Raw genomic sequence first — 15,227 nt, 5'->3', positions numbered from 1 at the left:
ACCCATGCCTACCGGTCATAGACATGTCTGCTTAAGGTTAACGTTTCTCACTATCTAAACTACGCCCTCATTTGTCCTCGTAACTCAGAAAAAGGCAACTGTGACGGAACTGCTGTAAATGGCAGCGCTGGCGCTGGTGTCTTGATGGATAATATGGACCTGGAACCCACACGATTCCTGTTTCTCCACACTGTTAAGAATCCTGCCTTTATCCACATACTCCACCTTGAAGTTTGACCTTCCAAAATGTATCACTTCACACTTGGCCAGACTGAACTCCATCTGCCACTTCTCTGCCCAACACTGCATCCTCTTTATGTCCTCCGGTTACTGAATCCCCTACTCTGGCCAAAAGGCTCTCTGCCTTCACCCGATCAATTTCTCCATGATTTTGTTCATTTCTTTGAGTCCATAAGATACAGGGGCAGAAATAGACCATTCAGCCCATCGAGTCTACCCTGTCATTTAATCATGACCTGATCCATTCTTCTACTCAGCTGTATTGCCCGGCCTTCTCCACAAAAATTTCTCTCCCTTAAGTACGCCCAATGACCCGGCCTCTACAACCACCTGTGGCAACAAACTCTACAGATTCACCACCCTGTGGTTGAAGAAATCCCGACACGTCTCTGTTCGAAGTGGGCACCCTTCAACTTTTGCAATCTTTAAAGCACCAAATCCCAATAATAATATTAAAATACTAAGACACTGCAGAAACATTTCCAAATACATTATACATTTCAGTATTTCCTATTCATGTAAGCTATTTAGAACCATAGAACACTACACCACTAAAACAAGCCCCTTCAGCCCTTTCAGTTTGTGCTGAACCATTTTTTTTGCCTCGTCCCACTGACCTGCACCCAGCCCGTAGCCCTCCATACCCCTCCCATCCATGTACCTGTCCAAATTCTTCTTAAATGTTAAAATTGGTGGGAAGTCACGTGATGGAGTAGTGGGCGGACGGTGAACTCCAGCCCTCTCCAGAAAAGTCGAAAAAAATAAAGGAAAGCACAAAGGCACAAAAATAAAAATTAAAGTAAAGTGAATATAAAGGTGGAAAGAAGATGGCGACGAAAAAAGAAAAATCGAAACCAACAGTAAGAAGAGAGGAAGAGAAGACAACAGAGGAAGAAGGAGAAGGCCTTACCTGTTCGAAGAGGCCCGCGGTGGAGAGAGAAACCCGCTCCTTCAGGTCGGTAGAAAGTGTACTACAAAAATGGCTCGCTGAGCCGAGTAAAAGTGCGCAACCGCGCACGCGCGACAAAACACACCGACGGGAGGGGTGACCAGCTGGGGAGTCGATCTCCACAGCCGGCAACGACAGCTGCAGAACACCTGCAGCAAGAGGAGAACATAGAAGACAACGAAAACAAGAAAGAAGAGGAGGAAAGGACAACAAAGAAACAACAGATGGCCAACCCAGAGGAAGAAGAAGAGGAAGAGTACAGTGAAATAGAAGAAGGGAAAGGCAAGATAAAGGATATACTTGCTCTTATTAAAGAATACATGGAGTCATTTAAAGAATGGCAAACACAGGAATTTAGTGATTTAAGAAGAATAAACAATACAGAAGAGAAAGTGAATAAAATAGATATGACCATATCAGAAATAGGAAAAAGAATGGACAAGGTGCAGGAACGAGAAGCAGCAGTAGAAATGGAGGTAGACTTAAAAAAGAAATTAGAGGAATCTAATAAAAAAGTTAAAGAGACACAAGAACTGTTAGCTCAGAAAATAGATATAATGGAAAATTATAACAGAAGAAATAACATAAAGATAGTGGGCCTTAAGGAAGATGAAGAAGGCAAGAATATGAGAGAGTTTATAAAAGATTGGATCCCTAGGATCCTAGGATGTCCAGAACTACAGCAAGAAATGGAAATAGAAAGGGCACATAGAGCATTGGCCTTTAAACCACAACCACAACAAAAACCAAGAACTATTTTAGTAAAATTCCTAAGATATACTACAAGAGAAAAGGTACTGGAGAAGACAATGGAGAAAGTAAGAGAGGGCAACAAGCCACTGGAGTACAAAGGGCAAAAAAATTTTATTTATCCAGATATAAGTTTTGAACTCCTGAAGAAGAGAAAGGAGTTCAATACAGCAAAGGCGATTTCATGGAAGAAATGGAAAAATTTTATACTAAAGCATCCAGCGGTATTGAAAATATTTATTCCAGGACAGCAAAACAGACTATTCTCGGATCCAGAGGAAGCACGAAAATTTGCAGAACAATTACAAAATAGACTGAGAGATGAAGACGTGTAACGAGAGTACAAAAGACTGCGAACTAAAAAGACACATAAGTTTTGAACTCCTGAAGAAGAGGAAGGAGTTCAATACAGCAAAAACGATCTTATGGAAAAAAGGATATAAATTTGTGTTAAGGTACCCAGCGGTACTTAAAATAATTATTCCAGGGCAACAAAACAGACTATTCTCGGATCCAGAGGAAGCAAGGAAATTTGCAGAACAACTACAAAACAAGCAGAGAGATGAAGACATGTAATAAGAGTAAAAATGACCACGATCTATATGTATGTGTGTAAAGGGGTATATGTGTGTATATGTATAATGTGTATACATGAATGTATCCGTATTTAGAGGAAAATATATAGAGTATAGACAAGAATTAATAAGGGAGGGAAATGGAATAGAGGGAATAAGGAGGGAATTAAAAGAATGACCTTTGTTACATATGAAAATTGAAATCTTTTCTGGGGGGGGCTGGGTGGGGAGGAGTTACGGTCACTGCAAAATCAGCTGACGTTTGCGAGTGAATTCGCAAATCCAAATGGAGAGGGGAGATGTGATTGTCCGACAAGGGATAAAGGACAACTCAGGAGGGGAAGGGGAGATTGGGGCTAAAGAAGTTTTAAATAGGAGAATAAGGAAAATGTTTGATGTTTTAGAAATGTTGTCTTATAAAGTGTTCAAAACAAGAAAGCAGAAATGGATAAGAAGGAAAGGTAATGATGGAGAAACGGAAAGGGAAGATAAACAAAGTATAAAATGGCTACGCTGAACTATATGACTTTAAATATTAACGGAATACATAACCAAATTAAAAGGAAGAAACTGCTAAATTTACTGAAAAAAGAAAAAATTGATATAGCATTTGTGCAAGAAACACATTTAACTGAATTGGAGCACAAGAAATTAAAGAGAGATTGGGTAGGACACATAACAGCAGCGTCGTATAATTCAAAAGCAAGAGGAGTAGCTATATTAATTAGTAAAAATGTGCCAATTAAAATAGAAGAGGAAATAATAGATCCAGCAGGGAGATATGTAATGATAAAATGTCAGATATATTCGGAGTTTTGGAATCTACTCAATGTATATTCACCTAACGAAGAAGATCAAAAGTTTATGCAAGATATTTTTTTGAAGATAGCAGATACGCAAGGGAACTTATTAATAGGAGGGGATTTCAACCTGAATTTGGATTCAAATATGGACAAAACTGGTAAAAAAATTAACAGAAAGAACAAAGTAACCAAATTTATAATTAAATCGATGGAAGAAATGCAACTTTTGGATATATGGAGGAAACAACACCCAAAGGAAAAGGAATATTCATATTACTCGGGTAGACAAAAAACATACTCAAGAATAGACCTATTTTTGTTATCAGCTCGTATGCAAGACAGAGAAAGAAAAACAGAATATAAAGCTAGAATACTATCGGACCATTCACCCTTGATATTGACAATAGAGTTAGAGGACATCCCTCCAAGAATGTATAGATGGAGATTAAACTCCATGTTACTCAAAAGGCAGGATTTTAGAGAATTTATTGAAAGACAAATTAAAATGTATTTTGAAATAAATACGGAATCAGTGAAAGATAAGTTTATACTATGGGACGCAATGAAAGCGTTCATTAGAGGGCAAATAATAAGTTATATAACCAAGATGAAGAAGGACTATAATCAGGAAACAGAGCAGTTGGAAAGGGAAATAGTAAATATAGAAAAAGAATTAGCAATGAAGGAAGATACAACTAAAAGAAGAGAATTGGCAGATAAAAAAATAAAATATGAAATACTACAAACATATAAGGTGGAGAAGAATATAATGAAGACGAAACAGAAATATTATGAACTGGGTGAAAAAACACACAAAATTCTAGCATGGCAGCTTAAGACAGAACAAGCTAAGTAAATGGTATTGGCATCAAGGAAAAAAGACAAACAAATCACATATAATCCAAAGGAGATCAAGGAAAACTTTAGAGAATTCTATGAACAATTATACCAAACTGAAAACGAAGGGAAAGAAGGGAAAATAGATGAATTTCTAACTAAAATTGAACTACCAAAACTACAAATAGAGGAACAAAATAAATTAACAGAACCATTTGGAATAGTAGAAATACAAGAGATAATAAAAAAATTACCAAATAATAAGACACCAGGAGAGGGTGGATTCCCAATAGAATTCTATAAAACATTTAAAGATTTATTAATTCCTCCCCTCCTGGAAGTAATCAACCAGATTGATAAAACACAAAGCTTACCAGATTCATGTAAAACAGCAATAATTACAGTAATACTAAAGCAAGGGAAAGATCCACTCGCACCAGCGTCATATAGACCAATATCTTTACTTAACACAGATTATCTTTGGCTTGGCTTCGCGGACGAAGATTTATGGAGGGGGTAAATGTCCACGTCAGCTGCAGGCTCGTTTGTGGCTGACAAGTCCGATGCGGGACAGGCAGACACGGTTGCAGCGGTTGCAGGGGAAAATTGGTTGGTTGGGGTTGGGAGTTGGGTTTTTCCTCCTTTGCCTTTTGTCAGTGAGGTGGGCTCTGCGGTCTTCTTCAAAGGAGGTTGCTTCCCACCAAACTGTGAGGCGCCAAGATGCACGGTTTGAGGCGATATCAGCCCACTGGCGGTGGTCAATGTGGCAGGCACCAAGAGATTTCTTTAGGCAGTCCTTGTACCTTTTCTTTGGTGCACCTCTGTCACGGTGGCCAGTGGAGAGCTCGCCATATAACACGATCTTGGGAAGGCGATGGTCCTCCATTCTGGAGACGTGACCCACCCAGCGCAGCTGGATCTTCAGCAGCGTGGACTCGATGCTATCGACCTCTGCCATCTCGAGTACTTCGACGTTAGGGATGAAAGCGCTCCAATGTATGTTGAGGATGGAGAGGAGACAACACTGGTGGAAGCGTTCTAGGAGCCTTAGGTGATAATAATAGGAGATTATAAGATAATAGCTAAACTATTATCAAACAGATTAGCAGAGTATGTACCGAAAATGGTAAATCTAGACCAAACTGGATTTATAAAAAAAAAGCGCACAACAGACAATATTTGTAAATTTATTAACTTAATTCATGCAGTAGAAGGGAGTAAAGCGCCAACAGTAGCAGTTGCTTTAGACGCAGAGAAGGCCTTGGACAGAGTAGAATGGAATTATTTATTCAAAGTATTGCAAAAATTCAGTTTACCAGAGAAGTATATTAATTGGATTAAAGCATTATATAAGGGACCATTGGCGAAAATGACAGTAAATGGATATGTATCAAAGCAATTTAACTTAAGCAGGTCAACACGGCAGGGATGCCCACTATCACCTTTATTGTTCGCGTTAGCTATAGAACCACTAACAGAATTGATAAGAACGGAAAATAATATAAAAGGGATAAAAATAAAAGACAAGGAATATAAAATCAGTTTATTTGCGGATGATGTTATAGTATACTTAACAGAACCAGAACTATCAATAAAAGAATTATATAAGTAATTGAAGGAATATGGAGAAGTGTCGGGTTACAAGATCAACGTAAATAAAAGTGAAGCAATACCTATGAATAATGCGGATTTCTCAAAATTTAAGAAGGAATCACCATTGCGATGGCAAATGCAAGCAATAAGATACCTAGGTGTACAAATAAATAAAAATCTCGGCCAACTATATAAACTCAATTATTATCCACTAAATAAAAAATTACAAGACGATTTAGAGCATTGGAAAGATTTGCCACTAACACTAATAGGAAGGATAAACTGTATTAAAATGAACATTTTTCCAAGGATATTATACCTATTTCAGGCATTGCCAATACACCTGACAGAGAAATTCTTCAAGGAGTTAAAGAAAATAATAAGGAAATTTTTATGGAAAGAGGGGAAACCAAGGATAGCACTAGATAAATTAACAGAATGGTATAAACAAGGAGGCTTACAACTGCCAAACTTTAAAAATTATTATAGAGCCGCACAATTAAGATACCTATCAGATTTTTATCAAACAAGGGAAAAACCAGACTGGACGAGATTAGAATTAGATAAAATAGGGGAAAAGATACCTGAACACATATTATATAAATGGGATGAAAAATTGGTACAATATAGAAGTTCTCCAGTATTACATCATCTACTCAATATGTGGAAGAAGATTCATGTAGAAAGGAATAAAACAAATTATCAATTACCAAGACTAATATTGACGCAAAACAAGTTACTCCCTTTTACAATGGATAACCCTTCCTTTAGAGAATGGGAGAAAAAAGGGATTAAAAGAATAGAAAATTGTTTTTCAGGAAATAGATTATTATCCTTTGAACAAATGAAAGATAAATACAATATAACTCAAGATACAGTGCTGGCATATTACCAATTGAGATCCTACTTGAAGGACAAATTAGGAAGCAGTCTGAGGTTACCAGAGGGAAGTAACTTTGAATATGTGATTACAGATATAATGATAATCAAAAGATTTATAACAAATATGTATATTAAACTGCAAGAAAAGGAGAATGAGGAAACAAATGGTAAAACTAAACAAAAATGGGAACAAGATTTAAATATAAAGATTAAAAAGGAAACATGGGAGAAGTTATGTTCTGGAACGATGAGAAATACAATAAATACGAGGTTACATATGATACAATATAACTGGATACACAGGCTATACATTACACCTCAAAAGTTAAATAAATGGGACCCAACAGTATCTGATAGATGGTTTCGATGTAAAAAAGAAATGGGAACAACAATTCATGCAATCTGGACATGTGAGAAAGTAGAAAAATTTTGGGAAGATCTAAACCAAATATTAAATAAAATGACAGAAAACAATATACCAAAGAATCCAGAGATCTTCCTCCTAAGTAACATAAAAAACAAAGAATTTGGAATTGATTTGGAGGATGCACAAAAAAGATTTGTTAAGATAGCTCTAGCCGTAGTTAAAAAATGTATTATGTCAACCTGGAAATCGGAAGATAATTTGAAAATACAATGGTATATAGAAATGAATAAATATATTCCATTAGAAAAAATAACATATAGTTTAAGAAATAATATTGAAATATTTGAACAAATATGGGAGCCTTACATGAAACACAATAGAGAAAACCTACCGGGGACATTCACTACCTAAATTAACGAAAGGAGAAGGAAATGAAAAGAATGGACTCAGTGGAATTTCTTGTTTATTTTTATTGAATGACAACATTGTTTGACTGGTTTAATGTATCCTAGATTTTGTACTTTAAATGGACGGGAGGGGAGAGGTAGGGAGGGTGGGATGGGAGGAGGGAGGGGGGGGAAGAAAATGGCACTGTATATATTTGAAAAGGAAAAAGTATGTATCATGATTAATGTGGTTTATGGTGTGAAAAATAAAACCTTTAAAAAAAAATGTTAAAATTGAGCCCACATTCACTGCCTCAGCTGGCAGCTCATTCCACACCCCCACCACTCTCTGTGTTCCACCTCATGTTCCCCCTTTCACCCTTAACCCATGACCATTGGTTTCTATCTCACCTCCCCTCAGTAGAAAAAGCCAACCTACATTTACTCTGCCCATCCCCCTCATAATTTTAAATATCTCTATCAAATCTCCCCTCATTCTTCTATGCTCCAGGGAATAAAACCCAAACCTGTTTAACCTTTCCCTGTAACTCAGTCCCTGAAGTCAGGGCAACATCCTAGTAAATCTCTCTGCACCCTTTCTATCTTATTGATATCTTTCCTGTAGTTACGTGACCAAAATTGTACATAATACCCCAAATTTGGCCTCACCAATGTCTTATACCATAGCATCCCAACTCCCCTGTACTCAATATTTTGATTTATGAGGGTCAAGATGCCAAAAGCTCTCTTTGCAACTCTATCTACCTGTGTCAACTCTTTCAGGGAATTATGTACCTGTATTCCCAGATCCCTCTGTTCTACTGCACTCCTCCGTGCCTGACCATTTACCGTGTATGTCCTATCTGGGTTTGTCCTTCTATTTCTTTCATTTGTTCTTCTCTTATCATATGTACGTAAATTACAAATATTTCCTTTTTGACTTTAGAGTACTATAACATAAGTTTGTTTAGGAGCTTCATAATTGTAGTTTAAATTAAACTAAATATTTAAATTGAATTAAAATGTAAATTTTTAAAATTCAGGCATACAGCACGGTAACAGGCCATTTCGGTCCACGAGTCTGTACCACTAAATTTACGCCCAATTTACCTACAACCCCATTACATTTTTGAACAGTGGGAGGAAACCGGAGCCCCCGTGGAAAACCCACACAATCATGGGGTGAACGTACAAACTCCTTACAGACCGCGAGGGATTCAAACCCTGGCAGCGTCGGCACCAGGAGGGGCATTCCACCCCTCTGATGTAGGTGACGAGAGCACTGCTTCTATAGTGGCACACAAGTGATGCGGTCTGGGGCGGGTGGAAAGTTGTTAGCATGTGTCAAGCGAGACGTCATTGATGCTTGATGCATGCTAGTGACACTGAAGAGGGTGGGGGTGGGTCTGGTGAGTGATGGCCATGACCATATGGAGGGAAATGCCTGCAGATGCCCCCCTTGGCGCTGATCCTGAACCCCAGTCCTGATCGCTGGCGCTGCAAAGCCTTTGCGCCAACTGCTACACTAACCATGCCTTCCAAGATCTTAAAAGATCTTAGAATAGGTCTTGGATAAAAACTCAAAAGGGTTTTAAGTTGATGAATATATTTGGGCAGCATGAACTCGTGGGCCAGAAGAGCCTGTTACCGTGCTGTACATCTAATTTAAAATAAAATTTCCTCATCTGCACAGTTCCCACATGAATGTTTAAGTATCTCTTCAATGTTTAGGGAATGGTCAATCTTAGATTTTTTTTTAATATAAAACACCATCAATCATATAATACACTTTATTTAACACTCCACAATCTCCATCAGTACCGAGCACCACAGGGCTGTGTTCTTAGCCCCTGCTCTACTCACTTTACACCTGTGACTGTGTGGGTCGGTACGATAATAACATCATCTACAAATTTGCTGACGATACCACAGTAGAATGTTGTATAAAAGGGAGCGATGAGTCAGCAAACAGGGTAGAGATTGAAAATTTGGCCAAAGGGTGCACCAACAACAACCTCGCGCTCCATGTCACTAGAACCAAGGAGCTGATTGTAGACATCAGGAAGGGAAAACCAGAGGTTTACGGTCCAGTGATTATTGGGGGATCAAAGGTGGAAAGGGTGAGCTCATTTGTGGATTCCAGTTCATTCGGTGACTCTATGAGATGACGATACCGAACCATTCATCTGGTCAGACTTTCTTTATTCTGCAAAGATGCTCTCTATAAAAGCTGGCTGAGAGTGTAGTGATATGTAATTATACCACTAGGTCACCAGGGGTCATCCTGGTGACCTTGTATATAAAGCAGTCCTGAGCTTCAGTCTAGCCTTCCAGGTTCGTCTTGCAGAGAGACAAGACCTCTTAGTGTACTTATTAGTTTATTAAATTGTACTGACAATAACCACACCAGCAGTGTGAGTATAAGACAGCTTTAATAAACTAATATGTACACTAAGAGGTCTTGTCTCTCTGCAAGATGAACCTGGAAGGCTAGATTGAAGCTCTGGACCCCTGGTGACCCCTGGTGACCTAGTGGTGTAATTACATATGACCTCATTGAAAGACTGACCTCATGTTCTTGTTCACACATGGGCGGAGCTACATTTGGCCTAATCAAAAGTTTACACTATACATTCTTATCTTATACCATTACTTCTAAGTACAAATTCCATTGCTACACAAGATTGACAGCCTCTCATCAGACCTGCTCGTTGATTGGTTCAAAGTAAATTCTTACAGTTGGTCGTCATGCTAATTGGGCCTTTTGAATTGCCTTTCCCCTCTTTATTAGAATGCTGCAAAACCTAGCTACACTATCACGAGCTGTTAACCCTTTCATTTCTCACATTTAACTTCTCGGGAATCACCACCTCAGAGGATCTTTCCTGGCCCAACACACATACATATATGACATAACATACAACCCTGAGATTCTTTTTCCTGTGGGTGATGCAGAACTACCACTTATTGAAGGTAAAAAAAAAATCTGTACACAATGTAAACAAATAAAGAAATATAAACAAACTGATTGTGCAATACAGAGAGAAAAAAAGCACAAAAAGTCCTTAAATGAGTCCCTGAGTTTGTCATTGAGGAGTCTGATGGTGGAGGGTGAACAGCTGTTCCTGAACCTAGTGGGGCGAGTCTTGGGGCACCTCCACCTCTTTCCTGATGGCAGCAGCGAGAACAGAGCGTGGCCTGGGAGGTGTGGAGAAACATGATAGGCTGCAGATGCTATGATTATAGTAAAAATGCTGGAGGAACTCAGCTGGTTTATTCAGTATTTATCAGAGACAAAGACATTTCGGGCCTGAGCCTTCTTCGAGGAACAATCAGAAAAGGCAGAAGAGGATGTATCAGAAAGTCTTCAAATTCAAACAATGGGGGAGGAATCCAGACCAACAAAAGGTGCTCATTGGATGGGATCAGGGACTAGATGGAATTGATCATGTCTGTGCAAAAGGAGACAGGCAGTGGAGAGATGAAGGGGGTGGAATTTAACAAATGCCAGAGAAGTCGATATTAATGTCATCTGGTTGGAGGGAAGGTGAGGCATTATTCCTCCAATTTACGGGTGGTCTCAGTCAACATGAGACCATGGACAGAAATGTCGGCAAGGGAATGGGGTGGAGAATTGAAATTGGTGGGTACTGGAATATCCACACTATTGCGGCGGACAGAGCTGAGGTACTCAACAATGAGGTGGTGTGGATACTTGGTGATTGCTGCTACTCTCCAGTGGTAGCGTTCCCTGTAGATGTTCTCATTAGAGGGAAGAGTTTTGCCTCTGATGTCCTGGGCTGTGTCCACTACCTTTTTCAGGGCTTTATGATCAGGGCAAATGGTGCCCCTATACCAGACTGTGATGCAGCCGGTCAGCACACTTCTGTCAAAATTTTCAGTCACGCCAAACCTCCGCACACTCCTGAGGAAGTGGAGGCGCTGACGAGCTTTCTTCACGATGTCATTAGTGTGTTGCGTCCAGGAAAGATCCTCGGAGGTAGGGACTCCCAAGAACTCTCAAACTCTGATCCCCTCAATGATCACTGGATCTCTTTCTGAAGTGAACAATTAGCCGCTTAGTTTTGGTGACATTGAGTGCAAAGTTGTTGTTGGTGCATCATTCAGCCACGTTTTCAATCAAAGAATAGCTCGTCGGGCACTTATTACATAAACACTATTCTCGCAATTGTCATTTGGGAAAATACTGTACAATGCACTGTAGTTTATAGATTCGGGCACAGGGGCGAGGACATCTGACCAGGTGAAGTCTTCATTACTGATAAGGATGAGGGATAATGAGTCTTCTCCATTTGTTGACAGGACTGAATGATGTCTACTTTATGCCCAGTGAAGCTCCTTCAACCTCGTAATCTCTGAATCAAGAACTGGTAAGTTATAAATCAAGAAGTAGAAAGTCTTAATTTAAAATAACTGGTGGTAGCTGATCAGGTGTGGAAGAGAGGTGTAAAACACGAGAGTCTGCAGACACTGTGATTGAAGTAAAAACACAACAATAGAGAAACTCAGCAGGTCAAACTGTGGACCTTATGTAGCAAAGATAAAGATACAGAACCAATGTTTTGGGCTATGAGCAAAATGTAGGCAGCTGCCTGAACAAAATGGTGGGGAGGAGGGGCAGGGGAAGGAACGTGATCCCACAGGCAGAAGGTGGATAAGGGAGAGAGGGCACAACAGGGAAGGAGGGGGTAGCTCTGTGAATAGAGAGGGAAGAGGGTGGAGAGCTGGAGGAAAGAAGAAGGATAGGGAAGGGAGCGAGAACGGGAGTGGTCTAGCAGAAACCGGCAAATTGTATATTATTACCACCCAGTTGGGAAGTGCCCAGATAGAAAATTAAGTGTGGTTCCTCCATTTCACAAGTGGTCTTGGTTTAACAGTTCATGTGACCATGGACAGACATGTCAACGTGGGAGTGGGGTGCAGAATTGAAATGGTTGGCCATTGGGGATTCCTGTCACTGATCTGGACAGAGTGAAGGTGGCAGAGCTTTACCTGCAACTCGTTCATCCAAATCCACTGCATTCGGGTCACTTAGTGTGGCTTCCTCTACATTCGGGAGACCAAATGTAGACTGGGAGACGACTTCACTGAATGCCTATACTCTGTTGCAGTCTAAGCGTGAACTCTCCGAAGCCAACCATTTCAATTCCCTTCATAATCCCACACAGTTGGAGAACATAGAACATATATATCTTGTGCCAACCCATATATTCCTTAAACAAATACTAAACCCTCCCTACCCTGTTAACCTCTATTTTTATTCCAACCATGTGCTTATCTAAGAGTCTCTTAAATACCCCTAATGTTTCAGCCTCCTCCACCATCCCTGGCAAGGCGTTCCAGGCCCCCACAGCTCTCTATGTAAAAAACTTACCCCTGATGTCTCCCCTCCCTTAATTTTGTACAGATGTCCTCTGGAATTTGCTGATCCTGCCCTGGGAAACAGATGCTGCTGTCCACCCTATCTATGTCTCACATAGTCTTGTTGACTTCTATTAAGTCTCCTCTCATCCTTCTACGCTCCAAAGAGAAAAGTTCCAGCTTTGCTAACCTGGCCTCATAAGACATTTTCCAATTCAGGCAACATCCTGGTAAATCATCTCTGCCCCCTCTCCATAGCTTCCACATCCTTCCCACAATGAGGTGACCAGAACTGAACACAATATTCTCATTGTGGTCTTACTAGAGATTCGTGGAGTTGTAACATGACCTCCCTACTGTTGAACTCAATTCCCCAAATAATGAAACATAATACTAAATCGCCGTTGAAACGTTTTCCCCTGCTTGATTATGAAGCTATTTAGATTATAATTACCACTAAACACACCAAACACTTCCTGGGAAGGTACACCAGTGAAAAATAGGTGAAACATAATTGCTGATAAAATACTCTGTAGTGATAGAATGCTACCACCAGGAAGAGTCAGAGACAGAGTGTATAGCATCTGGGGAATGTTACATCTTGGGGAGATTCACGATGGATGCCTCCACCTTAGGTCTGGCATGTGTATGTTCTGTTTTTTGTGCTGTTTGCTTAGTTGATAAATCTAGATATTTTAAAAAGAACCCAAGTTTATTTATTATAATAAAAGAAACGTCACATACTCCAATGCATTAGAAAACTCTGTAGAACACTAATTGTAGTAAAAGCACAGAAATGCTGGAGGAATTCAGCAGGTCTTGCAGCGTCTATGGGAGATAAAGATACATAACCAATGTTTCAGGCCTGAGTCTCTCATACCTTGAAGTTTCTTTCCTGCAGCCATCAGGCTCCTGACTGAACCCCACAACATGCTGCCCTTGCTTGATGCTAATTGACCTTCCTTTTCATTGTAACTCTATACTCTAAATCAGCCAATCTCAACAGGGGCCCTCTCCTGGGGGTCATAACACATTTAAGTAAAAACACAGAAACGATGGAGGAAGTTGCCGTGCCAACAGAAGGTAAAGATGTGGAACTGATGTTTCGGGCCTGAGCTCTTCTTCAAGGTACAAGCAAAAAGCAGGCAGGAGCCTGGATAAAAAGACTGGAGGAGAAGGGATGGAAGGGTCAGGGAAAGGAGTGCAGACCATCAGATGAAAGGTGAGAATTGATTGGTGGAGGGGGTGGCTTTGTGAATGCAGAAATGGAGGAGAGGAGAAGAAGGGAAGAGAAAGAGAGAGAGGAAAGTGGAGTGTGGGGTGCTAATGGAAACCAGAGATGTCAATGTTGAATGCCATCCAGTTGGAGGTGCCCAGATGGAATATGAGGAGTTGTTCCTCCAATTTGCATTTTCACACAGTAGAGCAGTGGTTTTCAAACTTTTTCTTTCCACTCATGTTCAATCATCCCTTAGGGCAACTATGGGATTACTTCAAGTGGTATGTGAGTGGAAAGAAAATGTTTGAAAACCACTGCAGTAGAAGGAACAATATCACAAATAGTCTTACAGAGAAGTTGCATCAGTCAAACTTATTTCTGAAATGTAAAACAGAGAGAAAATGGAAACCGTGAAGCTAATTTGAACTTTGTCCCATCTCACAGATAGTCATCAGAAATTGTGCAGACCTAAAGAACCATCTTAGCTTACCTGAACACAGCCACAATACGCCCTCCTCTGCCAATGGTGCAGAAGCCTGACTAGAACACATCATCGCATCCTGATGAACATCATTGGGACAAGGAAGCTAATGGCGACAAGAATCCTAGACCTCAGGCGCAAACAAACCGCTTTTAAAAAGTGAAAGGTTCTTGTGGTTTTCCCAAGGATGCTCAGAGCTTCTGTGAAGCACTGAACTGCCAATAAATGCCCTCAAACCAACTCTGACTGTCACCTTTATCATGAGCGCTCGAAATAGACCATAGGCCGCGGAACAGTGTAGTGCAGGAACAGGCCAGGCCTGTGTGTCTGTGCCGAACATGTCAGTGGTTCCCAAATTTGTTTTGGTCTGCCACCTCCTTTGGCTCCCAGGCCACATTCCTAATGCTCCCTCCCCCCCCACCCCCCCCGCCATCACACAACGAGCACACACCTCTTGGTATTAGATCTACTTCAAATTTAAAACAACTACAGTGATCTTTTAAAAAATATTTTTATTGAATTTAATTTAAAAAAATACGCACATATTGATCCAATACATGCTAGAATATAAGAAAAGACAAATAATTTGTACATTTCAAATAAAAACTTGATCATACACAGTACAAATTGTATGCACCCTTCCCAGTCAAACCCAATATATCTAAATATTTAAAAAAGAAAGCAAAAGAGGAAAAAGAAAGGGCTCCCCCATTAATCAAATCCATCCCTCTAAACAAGGTTAACTTGCATATCTAATATACGT

At 40.0% G+C, this 15,227-nt stretch overlaps 1 protein-coding gene across 10 annotated transcripts in view; it reads left to right on the top strand.

Annotated features, from left to right (window-relative positions):
- The window catches only part of LOC138751968 (uncharacterized), a 158,699-nt gene extending 143,995 nt beyond the window's left edge, over positions 1–14,704 (top strand). For all 10 annotated transcript variants that reach the window (XM_069915049.1, XM_069915046.1, XM_069915048.1 and 7 more), the window contains 2 exons: positions 11,706–11,773; positions 14,428–14,704. In XM_069915049.1, the coding sequence (XP_069771150.1) occupies positions 11,706–11,755 (50 nt within the window). In that variant the 3' untranslated portion in view covers positions 11,756–11,773; positions 14,428–14,704. The remainder of the gene's footprint in view (positions 1–11,705; positions 11,774–14,427) is intronic.
- Positions 14,705–15,227: the final 523 nt, after the last annotated feature.

Source organism: Narcine bancroftii, chromosome 1 (genome assembly GCF_036971445.1).
Source record: "Narcine bancroftii isolate sNarBan1 chromosome 1, sNarBan1.hap1, whole genome shotgun sequence".
Classification (NCBI taxonomy): Eukaryota; Metazoa; Chordata; class Chondrichthyes; order Torpediniformes; family Narcinidae; genus Narcine; species Narcine bancroftii.
This window is presented reverse-complemented; position numbering and strand designations above follow the sequence as displayed.